We start from the raw sequence: 19,777 nt of genomic DNA on the forward strand, positions 1-19,777 counted from the left end.
ATAATAATAATATAATACCTTCATTTACTGCCAAGAGGAATTCTTTTGTTTTCTCTTTCAGAGATGGAGCCACTGGTGTTATCATTTCACTGAAGGAGAACTGTGGGATAAAAGTGACCTGGGGAAGGGCCTCAGCCACATATGGGTGGGTGAAGTGTGCCTGGAAACTCTGTAAGGAAACAAAGGAAGAGACCAGAGACCATCAGGGGGGTATTCCAGAAAGGAGGTTTAACAAACACTGAGATAAAACTTAACCTCTGGGTTGTCTGAACCTGTGGTGACTAAACCCGAGCTGTCGGTTCCAAAACACCGGTTACTAGTTAGTTCGATCAACCCTGTGTTAGTTAACCTAGAGTTGTGCGTGTTCACGGCGAACTTATAAAGGCATCAGCTATTGAGAGTCAAAACCATGAGTGAAACCGGCACAACAAAGAGCGCCATATTTTTCAAAGGCGGAGTAGCAAGTGAAGACAGTACTTCAAGGGTTCTGTTCTGCTGTAAAAAGCTGACAAGCTGTGATACATTTCAGAAAGCCAATCCAGTTTGAGTCTCCATAGTTAGTTCTCCATACTAAGAGCTAGTAGTGTTACTTGGGGGCATTTGTGGCCTTCTGGTTAGGGGATCGGACTTGTGGCTGGTTTAATTCCTGACTGGTAGGGAATATGTGAGTGAGAGGCACTCTCCCACATCCAAAGACGAGGTGCCCTTGAGCAAGGTACCTAATCCCCAACTGCTCCCTGGGCACCGGAGCAAAGGCTGCCCACTGCTCTAGGTGTGTATGTGTGCTCCTAGTGTGTGTGTGCTTTTGGTGTGCTCCTACTGTGTGGGTGCTCCAAGTGAGCTCACTACCTAGTGTGTGTGCATGTATACACTACACCCGGATGGGTAAAATTTCCTACAGGTCAAATAAAGTAACTTAACTTACCTGAATGAAATCAATGGGGTCCTCTATTGGCTGAAGTTTCTCCATCTCAGCATCTCTGCTCTTCAGTTTAGTGATCTCCAACTCCAGCTGCTCCAGGAGTCCTTCAGCTCGACTCACCTCTGCCCTCTCCTGGGCTCTGATCGACTCGGTCACCTCAGAGCGCTTTTGCTCCATGAAGCTGATCAGCTTAGTGAAGATCCTCTCTGAGTCCTCAACAGCTTTCTGTGTGGTAGCCTGATAGGAGATTCATATCCGATCATGTTAAACCTGCAGGATTCCCCTTGCCTTCAGAAATCCGAAGATACATCATGGCTACAACAAGGATACATAAAAATCCAAAGATACATGCCCATGCTGAATGCATGTCCATAGGAAAAAAGACAGGCGTACTGGGGGTGTGTGAGCGTGGGGAGCGGGTGCAAAACCTGTTACAGCAGCCATGTTTGTGTCACCTGCAGAGACTTCAGAGCTTGTTTCACATTCTCCACCTCGGACTTTTTCTGCTGGATTTTCTTCTGATTATCCTCATTCATCTGCAATGATGTTTTCTGTGTGGATCAGAGGCGGACAGAGTACACAGCTTCATTACTTGAGTAAAAGTACAGATACCCTTTGCTAAATTTTACTCAAGTACAAGTAAAAGTACAACTGTCAGATGTCTACTTAAGTAAAAGTACTGAAGTACTTGTTTTTAAAAGTACTTCAGTATCAAGAGTACAAGAGTAGCCTACATTTTCTAAATATTGCATTACTACTGCCACAGTGCTTACATTTATGTACAGAAACGTCCTACATGGAGTTATGAAAAATGTTAATGTTAATACCTTGGAGAATGTAAAATGAATTGGAAGTAAAATCAAGTAATTTTCATCTTTTTACCATGTTGCCAGGGATGGACAATATTTCTAATACATGTATTTAAAATAAGTATTTTAAATACAAAATACTATTTTGTAATTGAAACACTTGAAGCGAAAACTATCATCAACTTGTTCAGAAAATTGAAATAGTCTGGCGAGGTGGGGCCACAGGTTGGCACATTCCCGGGATGGATCTGCTGCGTCTTCATCCATTGTTTCGTCCATGGTTTCGTTTCTTATCTAAATCTGACCATGGAGTTGACTTTGGCGGAAAGCTGAAGGTGATTGCTGATAGGCTGTCCCAATCAGTGGTGCCTGCACAATCCAATCACGTTTGAGAGGGAAACAACAAATTGAGGGTTTCCGAGATTTTTCTTTTTTCCTTTTTTTTTAGAAGTACAGTAGTAACGGGTACTCACGGTTATGGATAGAAATGTAGTGGAGTAAAGAGTACAATATTTGCCTCTCAAATGTACTTGAGTAAAGTCATGAGTACTCCCCAAAAATGATACTCAAGTAAAGTACAGATCCCTCAAAATTTTACTCAAGTAAATGTACCCCGTTACTGTCTGTTTATTGTAATCTCACAATGACAAAAATGAGGAAAAATCCATCCAAATTTATTTTGAGAAAGAAAAATATCTCATAAAGAAATAGATATTTTTTAACAAAAACACGTTGCTCACAATTATTGGCACCCCTGCTTGTAATACTCTCTTAAGCCTCCCTTTGCAAATAAAACAGCTTGTAATATTCTCCCATGACACGCCATAAAGTTGGAGAGTACAAAGTAAGGGATTTAAGACCATTCGTCTTTACAAAATCTCAACAGATCGTCCAGATTCCTAGCTCCACACTTGTGCATTCTCCTCTTTGACTCACCCCACTGTTTTTCTATAAAGTTTAGATCAGGGGACTGAGATGGCAATGGCCAAAGCTTGATTTTGTGTTTAGAAAACCATATTTGTTTTGATCTTCACATTTGTTTTGGTTCACTGACCTGATGAATGATCCAATCATGACCAATGTTTAGTGTCTTGGCAGAGATTGACAGATTTCCTTTGAAAATGTTCAGGTTTTTCTTGCTGTTCAGGATACCATGCACCTTAATTAGGTTCCCAGGTCTTTGGGCATAAAAAACAGCCCCGCAATAGCACAGCCCCTCCACCATAATTCTCATTAGGCATGGGGTTCTTTTCAGTAAAGTCATTCTTCTATGTAGGCTACGCAAAGTACACCTAAAGTGTTTCTAGACAAAGAGCGCAATTTTCATTTCATCGACCACACTTCCAGACAAAGTCACTGTACCATTCGGTAACTCCTGCCGTTTACATTGGTAAATAAATGACTGGACAGGCTTTTACCTGGCATGCCCTCTAAATAATTTATTAACAGTGAAGTCACTTTTGAAGATTTTTTGGGGGACTTGATGACCCTTAGATGATACCTTTTTCTGTAACTCTCCAACAGTGGTTCTTATGGAATTTTTTGCCTCTTACAATCCTCCATATTGTACGTGGGGGCAAAATAACCATGGGTCTTTGTTTTTCACATTTCCTATTGATTGGAATCTTTTAAATAAAAGGCAGCCGTGGTCTATTGGTTAGCACTTCGGACTTGTAACCGAAGGGTTGCCGGTTTGAACCCCGACCAGTAGGCACGGCTGAAGGCAAGGCACGGCACCTAACCCCTTACTGCTCCCCGAGCGCCGCTGTTGTTGCAGGCAGCTCACTGCGCCGGGATTAGTGTTTGCTTCACCTCACTGTGTGTTATGTGCTGAGTGTGTTTCACATTGCATGGGATAAATGCAGAGACCAAATCTTACGAATGTCAACACACTTTCTTTTTATTTAAGTTTAGTGTATTCTCTTGTCTTTCCGATGTTGAAAAAATTCTAGAGGATTTAGCCTCTGTGTCACTTTATTATCATACCTTGATGTGTATGTAGTGAAAAAGAAAGTCATGAACTACTTCTGAAAGTTCACAGACACAAGGGCGTCGTAGTGGGGGGACAAGTGGGAATAAATTACCCGGGCCCCAAGTGGGGGGAGGGCCCCTAAGGAGTTGAATTTTATTTTCCTTAATAATAAAATTATTTCCTTAATTTAAAGATCTTAATAAATGTTATTAACTAATATAGATGCAAATATTTCGGGTAAATGCATCAGTTGATTGATGTATTAAATTGTGTCCAAGCCAACATTGTTTGAGGGCAGGCACCCTCTCCCTTGCACGAAATGGTTCAGTCCGCCTTCCCCTGCTAGGCGCATTTTTGAAGTAACGTTCATTCTGCCGAAGCGGCAATGCAGATGGTCACGGTGTGAAGATGTCTAAGTCTAAGAAAGCTAAATCCGGTTCCCAGAAAAAAAAAGAGAGGCAAGAAAGGGAGAAAAAAAGAAATAAGGGAAAACAAGTGTTAACAGCCTTCTTTCCCAAGAAAGGTGAGCCCAATGTGAAAGCAATAGTCTACAAATGAAATGAACTCCTGAAGGTTACAAAACACTAGCCTGGCGGGCCATCTTATATCATTGCCGCAGCTAGGGTGCGTCTAGATTTCTAGGCTAACAAAACACTTCAATACCACCGCGAATCCGCGATTATCAGTGCTAAAACAGCATTAACACAAAATTAGAAATAACATGATGCCTGATTTATAGCCTACCACAACATTTCAATAGCCTACTAATTCGAAAATTATTATGAGCTAATAGCTTAACTTAGTAGGCTCAATGTTATATAGGTTCATGAGGAAAGGCTGTCAAATTAGTAGCAAAGCTAACTTGTGAAACGCATCACACTCAGTTAGCTATAGATAGCTGTTCTCTCAGCCAAAAGTGTTCAATTTGTATAGATAGCTGTTCTCTCAGCCAAAAGTGTTTTCATTCATTTCATGTTCTAGCTTTTAAACATTCTTCAAATAAAACAGAAATTCAGTGAAGTCTTGGGTAATAAGATTATTTGCTGTTATACAGTACATATAAGAGTTGTTAGATTAATTCAATGTGCAGTGTTGGGCAAAAGTTACTTCAAAAGCGTAATGCATTATTTATTACTTGTTACTGTCATCTCAAAGTAATTTGTTACATTACAATATTACTGTCTTTGAATTGTAAGGCTTTACACTACGTTTACATTACTTTCACCAAAATAACAGGAAATATGGATTTGGTGTTCTCAATAGATCTTCATGTGTTCAATGCAGCTCATTACACGGCAGGAGGTGATGTGGTATGGCATAATGACTGAGCTAGGCTTAAGGCTAACAAAAGAACAATATAATGGTTGCAGTTGGCTCATGGGACAATGTAGGCCCCAAAGGTCACTCACAACTCAATATAGTAAAATATAGCCATAGTGAAATTGTATGTTGACTAAATGGTTCTCATCATTGCTGGTTGCCTTTCCTTCCACTTACAGTGGTGTAGACTTAATGCAAATAGTTTGAGAATAATGGCTACGATCCTTGTCTGTAAAATCAACATTTTAGTTATTCTCACTGCTTGAAATAAGAAGTATAGCCTAACCATGTTAGATCTGTTGCATGAATGGCAGAGATAACTCAAATTCCCTTTCTAGTCATCTAAACAAGGCAATCAAATTCCAGGACCAGCATAGATGACTTTTTTTAATTCTTGGATAATCTTCTCTGGTGCCAATTGAGCATTTCTCAATTTTGGATTAAAAAGCAAAGTAACTTCAGTTACTGACAATTGTACCGAGTAAAATATTACTGAAATTGTATTGGTAATGCCTTACATCAGTGTTTTTCAACCTTTTTTGTGCCACGGCACACTTTTGACACTTAAAATGTCCCACGGCACACTAACATCCTGTGTGAAGAAAAAATAAACATACCATAGCCTAAAATTTCAAATAATACACAGATGGCCTTATTATGGCTTCTATGCAAGACCTGCTCAATAAAACAAGCGCCCTCTGTCATTTGTAGGTGACTATATCTAATTTAATTGTTGTTTTGAACTGGATATGTGAGGATTCTGTGAATTCTGGATATGGTGCCCCCGTTGTACAATGCCTGCATACCACAAATAGTGCAATCATACAATCAATGAGAGCATGTGGTTCTAAATTCTTTGATGCAACAGTTGCTTTTCTGGACCAGTGAGTGCAAGGGCGTAGGTTTGGTCTGAGCTTTGGTGGGGACACTACCCACTAATTCCCCCGGAAAAAAAAGGAAAAGCCACTCAACTCTTTCACCAGCCACTATAGATATATAAAATGATTAAAATGTGCTACTGTCCAACTACCCATGATTAAAATGTGCTACTGTCCAACTTGATCTATACTGTGTAGCACATAATCTGATTTTAATATGTATACATATGTAGGCTATATTTAACATTTATTTTCTATTTGGTCTGTTATGAAATCATGCATTGACCCATTTAAGCACAGTTCAGTTTTAAGAAACTTAAATACATGCATGCTTAGCATTTTGTGAAAAGAATCATTAAGGCTACATTGACAACTCTTAACCATAAGCTGCCTGTATATTCTCTAATAGGCCTATTTACAGATATCTAGGCGATGTAAGCACAGCTCGGTTTTAAGAAATGCTTAAAGCCGAAAGACCATGTTGAATTTTTCTACAATTTATTTCAAAACCGGATTACTCTGGAACAGCTAACTATACACGGGAATGCTTTACACCTTTGTGTTCGGTAAGGTCTGCCGTTTATTCTGATATGGGTTGTCATGTGTTGCGTGAAGAGTGTGTAGGCCTACGATATTCCACCGAGACGAATGGATGTGGAGATGGGCACAGAGAATAATTATTAAATCTCTTGAAGTTAATTTTTCTCGCGAACTGTTTATCACAGCAAATAGTGGCTATAGCACCGTTTAAAAGCTGAGAAAAGGCTCTTTCATGTGACACATGTGTGATGAGTAGCCTACTCGAGGAGTTCAACAGAGAAGAATGGATGAATTTGCACGCACTTCATATGCCTTGTAGTGAAGTGAAGCTGAAGCGCAGCGTCTCCTGCGGCTCACTGGTAGTTATTATAGGTAACTTCAAATCAGCGCGATTTAGCCTTATAGGCTACTGCACATTACACGATCTGTACGAGATGATCCGCAGCAAAGTGAGAAAGTATTTAACTCTTTGTAGCGCATGTGAGTGCTTCCCCCCCACTTCAACCTGAATATTGGTGGGGACATTTCAGTCGTAATCTGACATTGGTGTGGACACGTCCTTCGGTCCCCACGCAAATCTACGCCCCTGAGTGAGTGACATTTGGGTAATTTTCTGCGGCACACCTGATGATCTCTCACGGCACACTAGTGTGCCGCGGCACAGTGGTTGAAAAACACTGCCTTACATTACTGCATTACAGCAAAAAGCAATGCATTACTGTAATTACATTACTTTTTTAATGCATTACTCCCAACACTGTCAATGTGTGATTAGATAGTAGTTAGTTGTGAACCTCATGCTTCATGCTTACAGCCGGTGGTTGGTTGGTTGGTTGGGGGGGGGGGGGGGGGGCATGGCCACCACTTGTGCATAGGGCCCAGAATTTGGTGCTACGCCCCTGTCTGTGCCTATGTCCCTGCTCCCGACCTTTAATAAAGCTTTTGATTAGACAACGCTGTCTCATCAATCTGCTTAGCATCATTAGCATGCTGCACATATTTGTTAAAGCTCTTGCATTCAAGTTGAATGATCATCTCAATACCAATGTATAGGCTATCTGCATAGGCTAATCTGCATAAAGTGTGCTGTCATAAATATCATACATTCAGTATTCTTTCTTTTTATATCAGGATATAAAATAATACAGATATATTTTATTGTAGTCTAGCCACCCCCCCTCCCCCCTTCCAAAAAAAGAGGTTTGTATCAAACCGTGGGTCAAAAATCATGATACGAATCGAATTGTTAAGTTGGTGTATTGTTACAGCCCTACTGTATATCGCTACAGCCCTATCCTCCAAACATCTGTATAAATTGGACCAAAAACACAGCAAAATCAGCTTAATGAGAGTAAAAATGTGACCAAACCAAGTTTAAATAGTGATTTTGAATCTTGAAAATGTCAGATATGGACTCAACATCTCCAGTAACCCCTAAAAACATACTAACATTGTCCATTTTGGCCAAGCAGCTCTTATAAGATCATCAAAATAGGTGATTATGCTAATTTATTTAGTTAAATTACACAAATTGCCCAACATATGCAAATTAGCATCCGGCAGTTTCTACATGCTGGGAACCCATACTATACATTTCCATCATAAAACTTTGGTGTACTCAACATTTCCGGGTCCACAATGGGGCTCTATGGGCTGTCCACCGGACTATAGGCGGAGCTAAGCGGAACGACATTCATCTGGTGAGAGTCAGGTTAGTACAGCCCCCCCCTAAATGAAAATTGGATGCTTTGTAGCCAAAGTGTTAATGTAGCCTGTAGGCTAGCCCACATTAGGATTGGGGGCTGGGACAGAATGCTCACAATTTGTATTGAATCCAGAGGAGAATTGCGTAGTTCCACAGGTGTCCACACGAGGGAGTTTGAGAATTATAATTCTGTACCACCCCCATTCTGTGCATAGAAATATACACACACTATAAGATTCTGTCTAGGTGTGTGTGCGTGTGTGAGTGAGAGAGACACATTATGACTGGATGATAATAGTACTAAAGTTCACCAGCTCCAAATATTTAAACAGGACTTGCACCTCACCATGAGCCACCTGAGAGGTCCTATCTTACCTGTCTGATAGGATATAGTCCTGTATCCTACCTGCCTGTGAAGTCAGAGTCCTGTATCCTACCTGTCTGAGATAAAACAGAGCCCTGTAGACTACCTGGCTGTCACCTTGACACACAGCCAGGTAAGAGGTTGGTGGTTAACAAAGGTGCCAACAACTCCAGCAACAATAGCCTGGCAATTAGTGTGACATGGTTGTGCAGAGGAGGGTAAGGAGGAGCTGTGTGTGTGTGTGTGTAGGACCGGAGACACCTACTGACAGACATATGGCCCTGCACTTAAATGAGTGTTCAGTAAGCAACTTCATCTCAGGCGTGAGATGCCAGGCCCTCTCTCTTACACACGCCAGGATCAGTTTACCTCATGGAGATTTAGGTCAATTACTTGGCAAGTGTTCCTCTTCCTTCTCTGTCGGTACATTTCCCATGTAGACCAGACATATAGACAGATCTTGTGCCATGTTGCTCCAAAGCTTCATTATAATTAAATTAAAAATATTTTAGAGCCTCTCAGTTTTTTACCAAACATCAAACACACAAGAATAAATAGAGAAAATGGAGTAACTGCAGTAGTAAACTAGTAGTCACTAATGTGACACACCTAATGTATTGTCTAGGCCTATGTCAGATAGGTTGGGCAGGAGCCATCATGGCATAGGAGTTGAGTTCTGTCGTTTTCATTTTGCCCACCACTTCAGTCAGCAACACACACACACACACAAATATGCATTGAATCTATTAGTCAGCCATGGTTAGGTGCATACAAAACCTTTATTGATTCTGGTGATCAGAGTTTGATAGGATACATTAATAGTGTCAATTAAACTCTTATTTATTAACAATTCAAGATTTTTATTAAGGCACACATCCTTCAGGGGAAAAAAAAACAAGTCCATGGAGGTGTTAATAGGTGTTAAGTCCCCCTCTTGTGTATGGCAAAAATGATATACTTTTATTAAATAAACTGAAATGAAATAAAATAATGACATCATGAAATTGTAATATAAGTTATAAATAAATTATATATCAGAGTACCAGATTAATCTTTGACACATTACCATTCCAGGCAGGAACTTCAAGGAAGTCTACAGTCACATCTGACTCTCTGATATCTGCAAAACATTTTAGTGCGTCATTGCAAACAGTTATATAAGAGCTATTTATGACTTGAGAGTAAATAGCCAAGTATTATATTTTTAAAAGGAACATGTAAACTTGCGATTCAGCATGCTAATTGGTGTCTATCAGTCAGGTGCTTACATCTTATCACCCCCTCACTTCTGACCGTGACATAATCGAGGACTCTGCAGCCACTGTTCCCCGTGCGGACATCTTCAGGGGCCTTCAATTTGACCCGGTCCCCCTTCATGAAGCCTGTGACTGGGGAAGGGAGGGAGGGAGAGATAGAGATAGATAATGCGATAGAGCTCTTTATTGCCATTGCACAGAGCATGAGTACAGGAAATACAGGTCTTCCTTTGTGCAATTTCAATCCTATTTTAACACTTAATTTAGTATGAACACCACATTCAAGCTTGACTCCTTGTTCATAATAACAATTTTAAAAAAATCCTTGAGACCTTGCAAACCTACCATTGTGTATTGCTTGGTGGAACTCCTTAGTCTTCTCCTTCAGAGTTGGAGACACTAATTTCATCACTTCACAGAAGGAGAACCGTGGTTCAAAAGTCACCTTGGGAACAGTCTCTGCCACAGGTGGGGAGGAGATGAGGGACTGGAACCTCTACAGAAAACAAAAGGACAACAACCTGTATTGTCTTGCATATTTCAACCCCATGAATCTTCAGCCCTTCAAACTCATGAGATGGGTAGCAAGGAGGCCAGTATCATGGGTGCTAGTTGCAACTACCAACAAATCTCTTAAGGTGTCGGAAGAGAGGTTCCCTCAGTGCACAGCATCCACTAGCTAGCACCACACAGACCATAGAGGACACTGTAGACCACATTGTAGGTCATCTCGGCCGACAATAACTTCAGTCATACATGTTGAAATGAAGACCAGGGGGCTAGTTTTGTTACCTGGAGGAAATCAATGGGGTCCTCTGTTGGCTGAAGTTTCTCCATCTCAGCATCTATGCTCTTCAGTTTAGTGATCTCCAACTCCAGCTGCTCCAGGAGTCCTTCAGATCGACTCACCTCTGCCCTCTCCTGGGCTCTGATTAACACCTTCCCCTCAAAACATTTTTGATCCATGAAGCTGATTAGCTGAGTGAAAATCGTGTCCATGTCCTCAACAGCTGTCCGTGCAGAAGCCTGTTAATAAGACCATATCAGCTCAAAGGTATATGAAAAGAGACAAACTGAAACTAACAGAACTAATTAAATACATATCTGTTGGGGGGGACAGCCACTGTTCCATTGAAGTCTATGGCCATAGCTCAGAATTTCACCACACATGCTAAGGTCGGGCATGGTTTCATGATCCTCTAACCCTTCTAACCATTGCAGGTACATTTTTAGCATTTTTGAGCATTCCAGTCTGGAGAAAAATCGACCTTATATCAGGTGTGCACCTGTTATTTATTCTGCTGCTGTTGTCCGGTTGCTTGCTGTCTCACAGGTGAAACACCAATCAATGACACGCCTCTTTATGCAGACAGGAATCAATCCCCATTTTGCGCCCATAGACATGAACTACGAGGTATCTTGCTCCGCCTATATGCTCTTAAACAAGTGGCTTTCCACAACTCCGTTTCAAACCTAAACTTCAGAAAACTTTTTGAAAAAGCTCTGCATTTTTAATTAATTTGTTTGACAGCAGTTACCCGGCAGGTAGTGATAGCTTTGACTGTTTACACTGTACTGTAGGAGATGCCATCCTTCGGATGAGATGTTAAACTGAGGTCCTGACTCACTGTGGTCCTGACTCACTGTGGTCTGGTCATTAAAGAGTAGGGGGTTCCCCGGTGTCCTGGCTAAATTCCCAACCTGGCTCATTCAATCTGGCCCCCTGATCATCCCCCACTGTAATTGGCTCATTCACTCCCTCAATCTCCACCTCAAGCTGGTGTGTGGTGAGTGCGTTCTGGTGCATAATCACTGCCGTGCATCACCCAGGTGGGTGCTACACATCGGTGGTTAGTGAGGTCCCCCCCTTCCCTGTGTAGCGCTTTGAGTTTCGAGAAAAGCTTTATAAAAAATGTAACATGTTGTTGAATCCAGTGGAAGCTGATTTACAAGGTGGCAACGTCCTTCTGAAATGGGCTAATACAACAGCATCCGTGGCTCTTACCCCACATGGTTCGGTCATGGTTGCTTTTCCATTCCTTAATTACGGTAGTTCGCTTTGGACGAAAGCGTCTGCTAAATACTATAGCCATAACCATAATCATATTCTTTCACACAAACACACTGGCATTTGTGGGCGTTTTTGGGCAGTAACCAGGTACGCCATGCTGTTGGAGGTGCAAACAATCGCTGCATCCCCATTGAGATCACACAGTAAGGAGCTGGCTGAAGGGTTATAAAAGTAATTTAGCTAAAACTAGCTATCCATGTGTGTTCACTTCCGGCTCCTTAGCTATCATGTTGGTAACTGTAACACAGACTTTCTAATGAGGAGACACAGCACTCTTACCCCACATAGTTCAGTCATGGTTGCTATTAGGAGCAACAACAACAAGTCTTCTAGAGATGTGTACAACAACAAACCCGTTTACAACAGCCATGTTTATCACCTGCAGAGAGACCAGAGCCTGTTTCACCTCCTCCATGTCCTTCTCCTTCTGCTGGACATGCCACTGGTTACACTCCTTCATTTGCAGTAACAAATTCTACGGATCGACAAGCACGTATAGCAGCTTTAGGTAAAGATGGATAATGTCATAATTGTACGCGTTCTCATTAATGGTTTTCATCAAGGTGCCATTGACATGGGCCTTTGATGGAAGGAGGAGAGGAAGTGCACTGTGAATTTAAAAAGGAACCAACCTGCTTATGAGTTTGCTCTGCAACGGCAGAAACCGTTTCATGTCCATTGTGGTTTTCCATCAAACACAACAGACAGATTAACTTCTGATCTGTCCGACAAAACACCTCAATGATCCTGTTGTGCCGAGAGCAGATCTTCTCCTGTAGATGCAAAGTGGCATTGACCAGCTGATGTCTGCTTAGTCCAGGCACCTCATAGTGAGGCTGAATATGAACTTCACAATAGGAAACCATGCACGTTAGACACGACTTGATGGCTTTATGTTTTCTCCCAGTGCAGAAATCACACTCCACATCATCTGGTCCGGTGTAGCAAGAAGCCTTAGCAACAGTTAGATCAGCCGCCTTCAGTTTCTCCATAACATTAGCCATCATTATGTTTCTGCGTAGAACAGGCCTTGGAGTGAAGGTCTCTCTGCACTGGGGGCAGCTGTAAACACCCTTCTGGTCTTGATGCCAGCAGCCTGTAATGCAGTTCCAACAGAAACTGTGTCCACAGGGAACAGTCACTGGGTCTGTCAGTAGATCCAAACAGATAGAGCAGCTTAACTCCTGAGACACTGCACCACTGGCCATTTCAAACACTGACATGTGCAAGCTAAACCTAAAAGACACGAGTGAATGACCCAAGCTATACCCCTCTCACATTTATAGGCCCCTTAATGTGTCACCACAAAATTCTAAATGATGATTGGCTACCTTCAAGTCTGAGGCGGGATATTGAAGTTGAATCACAAACTTTTTTGGCTGAAGAGGAAAGGGTAGTCAAACTTAATTAATTGGCTGAAGAGGAAAGGGTAGTCTAACTTAATTAATTGGCTGAAGAGGAAAGGGTAGTCTAACTTAATTGGCTGAAGAGGTAGTCAAACTTAGGACTGTCAGGACTTTTCAAGTTCACAGTCTAATGTTGCAGATTCGTTCCAATAATAAAAAATAATGTGTCAGAATTATTCATGTAAATGTATTTTGGCGACTTCATTGTTCAGGCTGTAAAAGCATTAGGCTAATAAAATGAGGTTATTCTTATTAGGGCCCGAGCACCGAAGGGCGCAAGGCCCTATTGTTTTTGTAAGGATTATTATTAGGGGTCCGAGCAGCGTAGCTGCAGGAACCCTATTGTTTCTGTACCGTTCATTTTTTGGCCAAAATTCTGTAAAAGTCATACTGTTGCCTAAACCGTAACTCCAAAACTCTTGAAATTTTCAGGTATGGTTACCAGTACCCCCCTCTACCATTAACCCAAAATTTGGGGTACTGCACCCAAAGGTGGCGCTATTGAAAAAAAAAGTTAATTATGCTTATTTCTCCTTACCAGATTCACCTAGACTCAAAATTCTTTCAGAATATTAATCTCTAAACTCAGATGCATCTTTTTGGCCCTGGTCTTATGGTCTACAAATGTTTACTTTTTCCACAATTTCATGGAAAAGCCAAACATTATAAAAAGTTTCACACTCTTCAAAAATAATCAAATCTTCACCAAAATTCTCACAGACAATGTTTAGACCAAGCCTCACAAAAGTTATCGCTCAGAATTTTGATATTTTGTTCCATTTCAGAGATATAGGCCAATAAAGTTAGACCACTTAGGCCTTTTTTCCTTGATCACCTATATTCCTATAAACCGTAAGTCCTAGAAACTTGACATTTTCAAGTATTGTTACCAGTACCCCCCACTACCCATAACCCAAATTTGGGGTACTGCACCCAAAGGTGGCGCTCTTGTCAAAAACGCTTATTTCTCCTTACCAGATTGACCTAGACTCAAAATTCTTTCATCATATTAATCTCTACATTGAGATGCATCTTTTTCACCCTGGTCTTATGCTCTAAAAATGTTTACTTTTGCCACAATTTCAGAGAAAAGCCAAACATCATAAAAAGTTTCACAGGCTTCAAAAATTATCAAATCTTCCCCAAAATTCTCACAGACAATGTTTAGACAAAGCCTCACAAAAGTTATCAAAATCATTTGGATATGTTGTTCCATTTCAGAGATATAGGCCAATAAAGTTCGACCACTCAGCCCATTTATCCTATATCACCTATATTCCTATATGAGTATTTTTTTTTCCTTGGGATAACAAGCATACAATCATCATTGGGTGGTTACCATTAACAGTGAACATTTTCAGATCTGTACTCTTTTTTATAAAGCCCTTAATTCTATTGTCAAATGTATGCTAGGAATTTTCTTGATGTTGTGCGTTTGCCAACACACATTTTCACCATGTGAATGTGACTGCTCAATGTGTATGATTGTCAGTGGCTGAGTGGGATAATGCCTAGTGCGGGTGTTTGTTAGGTTGAGAGTTCGAATCCTGCTAGAGCTTTAGGCTCAAGATGCACATGCTATTGGTTATTGAAGATTCACACCATTGAACAGCACCTGAATGACATCAGGCAATTAACATTCACACTCATTAGTTGCCAAGAATCAGAATGCCGACACACTCTATGACATATAGGGGAACTTGTTTGTTTACTATTTTTCCTTCATCATTAAGTCTATCATATTTATATTTCATCCATTACTGTTCTTCTCTATAAATGTCTAATTGCCCCAGAATATCCAAAAGTTTTCAGGTGTACTTTTTCAGGAAAGCCCTTCATTTTATTGTCAAATGTATACTTGGAGTTTTTCTTGTGTGTTTACCAACACACATTTTCACCATGTGAATGTGACTGCTCAATGTGTATGATTGTCAGTGGCTGAGTGGGATAATGCCTAGTGCTGGTGTTTGTTAGGTTGAGAGTTCGAATCCTGCTAGAGCTTTAGGCTCAAGATGCACATGCTATTGGTTATTGAAGATTCACACCATTGAACAGCACCTGAATGACATCAGGCAATTAACATTCACACTCATTAGTTGCCAAGAATCAGAATGCCGACACACTCTATGACATATAGGAGAACTTCTTTGTTTACAATTTTTCCTTCATCACTAAGTCTATTATATTTATATTTCATCCATTACTGTTCTTCTCTATAAATGTCTAATTGCCCCAGAATATCCAAAAGTTTTCAGGTGTACTTTTTCAGGAAAGCCCTTAATTTTATTGTCAAATGTATACTTGGAGTTTTTCTTGTGTGTTTACCAACACACATTTTCACCATGTGAATGTGACTGCTCAATGTGTATGATTGTCAGTGGCTGAGTGGGATAATGCCTAGTGCTGGTGTTTGTTAGGTTGAGAGTTCGAATCCTGCTAGAGCTTTAGGCTCAAGATGCACATGCTATTGGTTATTGAAGATTCACACCATTGAACAGCACCTGAATGACATCAGGCAATTAACATTCACACTCATTAGTTGCCAAGAATCAGAATGCCGACACACTCTATGACATATAGGGGAACTTGTTTGTTTACTATTTTTCCTTCATCATTAAGTCTATCAAATTTATATTTCATCCATTACTGTTCTTCTCTATAAATGTCTAATTGCCCCAGAATATCCAAAAGTTTTCAGGTGTACTTTTTCAGGAAAGCCCTTTATTTTATTGTCAAATGTATACTTGGAGTTTTTCTTGTGTGTTTACCAACACACATTTTCACCATGTGAATGTGACTGCTCAATGTGTATGATTGTCAGTGGCTGAGTGGGATCATGCCTAGTGCTGGTATTTGTTAAGTTGAGGGTTCGAATCCCCGGTAGTGCTTTAGGCTCTAGCTCGAATACTATTGGTTATTGAAGATTCACACCATTGAACAGCACCTGAATGACATCAGGCAATCAACATTCACACTCATCAGTTGCCAAGAATCAGAATGCCGAGACACTCTATGACATTCAGGGGAACTTCTTTGTTTACTATTTTTCCTTCATCATTAAGTCTATCATATTTATATTTAATCTATTAGTGTTCATCTCTACAAATGTCTAATCGCCCCTCCATGCTTGGAGTTTTTCTTGTGTGTTTACCAATACACATTTTCACCATGTGAATGTGACTGGCCAACATGTAGGATTGACAGTGGCTCAGTGGGATAATGCCTTGTACTGGTGATCCTTAGGTTGAGAGTTCAAATCCCACTTGAAGCATTAGTGGGTTGTGGATGTTAGCATACTACAATAGAATGCTGTTGGGTTGTGGAGGATAACACACTACACACATTACAGCTACTTGTCAATATGGACTTGTAGTGCAAGGCAAGTATTACTGTATAATTATAAGCTGTAGCCTATAATTATTTGTTATTCTTATAATATTTGTCATTTCTTATACATATTTAGTCGGCTCTTCAACTTGACAGAACAACTCTATATCGGTTAAGGATGTCACGCATGAAACAATGCTGCAGAAACACGAAAATACGACTTTGAGTTTAGTAGGCTATAATTTTCAGTTCCTGTTTATCTATTGCACAATGGGTAATAATTTAAAGGAATCATGTTGCAGTCTTGTAAATAGTGACCCTGCAAGATCCCTAGTCATTGCAAAATCATAGTCTGTGACTTAAAACTCTACTACTTGTCTTTAGATGTGAGAGGGTCTGAGACTGTAGTCTTTCAAAAATCTTTTCCAAATCTTTGCAAATCTTTCCAAAGTTTACCCGCTGGGAAACCCTGTAGCTCCGGAGCAGGGGCTCAGACCAGGATAAATTGTTTGCTCGCCCTCAGTTCGCTCTTTTGTTCATCTCAACCCAGCACTCCAGTGTGTCCTGCTCTGTGTGCGTCTTTGAGTTAACGTAAGTCATCACTTTAATCACCCTCACTATGACTTTTGTGATGTTTATCAGTTTGTAGAGTAGCTCTGCCATCATGTGTAAAGTTAAGGTCTTTGTTTGTTGTTTTGGTGTGTTGGAGTCCCATGTGAGAGATGATTAGGTGATGTTGGTTGACTTGGGATGTCAAGTATTGTTTAGTTGTACCTTATATAGCCATATGATTTCAGTTTATTGTTCAAATGTCAATTGGTTTGTTTGTGAGTTGGGATCTGTACTGATTTACCCCATTTCACTGATTACTCCATTTTCTATTTGTTTCTTCTTTGATGCAGCACACATACAAGTAAAGAACAAAAGAACAGATGAATTGAAACTCAAATAAAGTTAACTTGTGTTGCACCGAAACCTGCCATCTCCGTGTCATCACTCCATACCATTGAGCCTTCTGAGTCACACCATTGAACAGCACCTGAATGACATCAGGCAATTAACATTCACACTCATTACACACTGCTGGTGTTTGTTAGGTTGAGCGTTCGAAACCTGCTAGAGCTTGAAGCTCAAGATGCACATGCTATTGGTTATTGAAGATTGACACCATTGAACAGCACCTGAATGACATCAGGCAATTAACATTCACACTCATTAGTTGCCAAGAATCAGAATGCCGACACACTCTGACATATAGGGGAACTTCTTTGTTTACTATTTTTCCTTCATCATTAAGTCTATCATATTTATATTTCATCCATTACTGTTCTTCTCTATAAATGTCTAATTGCCCCAGAATATCCAAAAGTTTTCAGGTGTACTCTTTCAGGAAAGCCCTTCATTTTATTGTCAAATGTATACTTGAAGTTTTTCTTGTGTGTTTACCAACACACATTTTCACCATGTCAATGTGACTGCCTAATATTTTGGATTGTTAGTGGCTCAGAGGGATAATGCCTAGTGCTGGTGTTTGTTAGGTTGAGAGTTCGAATCCTGCTAGAGCTTTAGGCTCAAGATGCACATGCTATTGGTTATTGAAGAGTCACACCATTGAACAGCACCTGAATGACATCAGGCAATCAACATTCACACTCATTAGTTGCCAAGAATCAGAATGCCAACACACTCGAAGACATATAGGGGAACTTCTTTGTTTACTATTTTTCCTTCATCATTAAGTCTATCATATTTATATTTCATCCATTACTGTTCTTCTCTACAAATGTCTAATTGTCCCAGAATTTCCAAACGTTTTCAGGTGTTCTCTTTCAGGAAAGCCCTTCATTTTATTGTCAAATGTATACTTGGAGTTTTTCTTGTGTGTTTACCAATACACATTTTCACCATGTGAATGTGACTGGCAAAGATGTAGGATTGACAGTGGCTTAGTGGGATAATGCCTTGTACTGGTCATCCTTATGTTGAGTGTTCAAATCCCACCTGAAGCATTAGTGTTAAAATACTGTTGGGTTGTGGAGGTTAGCATACTAGAATAGAATGCTGTTGGGTTGTGGAGGTTAGCACACTATAACATTACAGCATTACAGCTACTTGTCAATATGGACTTGTAGTGCAAGGCAAGTATAACTGTATAATTATACGCTGTTTATCTTATTGACTCCGACACAGAACCCACCACCACAAATACAATTCAATTCTGTGGGAAACACTGCCTTCCATTATCAAACCCTTCATCTTATCCACAACAAATAAATAGTCCTGTAGAATCAAGTATTGTTAGATTACTGTTGGGTTGTGGAGGTTAGCACACTATAATGTTACAGCACAGGGTAATCCTAATTTTATGCATCAAATGTATTGCAATCCAACTCAAAAGTTTTGAACGACACAAAGTGAAGGTTTTATCCAGATCAAAACCAAGAATAGATTATGTGATCTAATCCAATTTCAGGATCCTTGTTTCCCTTTGAACAACCCATTTTCAAGATTTGATCCAATCCGATAGCTGAAATCCGGTAACTGAAATCCAATAACCGAAATCCGATCACGTTTCTTTTGAACAATTGTGCCCAAACAATCAAAGCATATGTAAAACTAAAAAGCTATGCCATCATGTTCGTTTTGCTCGGACCCCGTAAATCACCGCTTGCGGTTATATTTATTATTATTAGGGGTCCGAGCAGCGTAGCTGCAGGAACCCTATTGTTTCTGTACCGTTCATTTTTTGGCCAAAATTCTGTAAAAGTTATACTGCAGCCTAAACCGTAACTCCAAAACTCTTGAAATTTTCAGGTATGGTTACCAGTACCCCCCTCTACCCATAACCCAAAATTTGGGGTACTGCACCCAAAGGTGGTGCTATTGGAAAAAAAAGTTAATTATGCTTATTTCTCCTTACCAGATTCACCTAGACTCAAAATTCTTTCAGAATATTAATCTCTAAACTCAGATGCATCTTTTTGGCCCTGGTCTTATGGTCTACAAATGTTTACTTTTTCCACAATTTCATGGAAAAGCCAAACATTATAAAAAGTTTCACACTCTTCAAAAATAATCAAATCTTCACCAAAATTCTCACAGACAATGTTTAGACCAAGCCTCACAAAAGTTATCGCTCAGAATTTTGATATTTTGTTCCATTTCAGAGATATAGGCCAATAAAGTTAGACCACTTAGGCCTTTTTT

General features: G+C 40.2%; 1 protein-coding gene across 1 annotated transcript in view; it reads right to left on the minus strand.

Moving 5' to 3' along the window:
- Positions 1 to 586: 586 nt before the first annotated feature.
- The window catches only part of LOC143099843 (E3 ubiquitin/ISG15 ligase TRIM25-like), a 37,589-nt gene continuing 18,398 nt past the window's right edge, over positions 587 to 19,777 (minus strand). The window contains exons 3-10 of the mRNA XM_076262755.1: positions 12,470 to 12,984; positions 12,217 to 12,312; positions 10,559 to 10,792; positions 10,112 to 10,262; positions 9,804 to 9,898; positions 1,378 to 1,473; positions 926 to 1,159; positions 587 to 646 (exon numbers count right to left, since the gene is read on the minus strand). Of these exons, the coding sequence (XP_076118870.1) occupies positions 587 to 646; positions 926 to 1,159; positions 1,378 to 1,473; positions 9,804 to 9,898; positions 10,112 to 10,262; positions 10,559 to 10,792; positions 12,217 to 12,312; positions 12,470 to 12,984 (1,481 nt within the window). The remainder of the gene's footprint in view (positions 647 to 925; positions 1,160 to 1,377; positions 1,474 to 9,803; positions 9,899 to 10,111; positions 10,263 to 10,558; positions 10,793 to 12,216; positions 12,313 to 12,469; positions 12,985 to 19,777) is intronic.

The sequence above is a fragment of the Alosa pseudoharengus genome, unplaced genomic scaffold, assembly GCF_046254945.1.
Source record: "Alosa pseudoharengus isolate Yale_2024_CS ecotype anadromous, Long Island Sound unplaced genomic scaffold, YU_APseudo_1.1 YU_APseudo_1.1_scf_3, whole genome shotgun sequence".
Lineage (NCBI taxonomy): Eukaryota > Metazoa > Chordata > Actinopteri > Clupeiformes > Clupeidae > Alosa > Alosa pseudoharengus.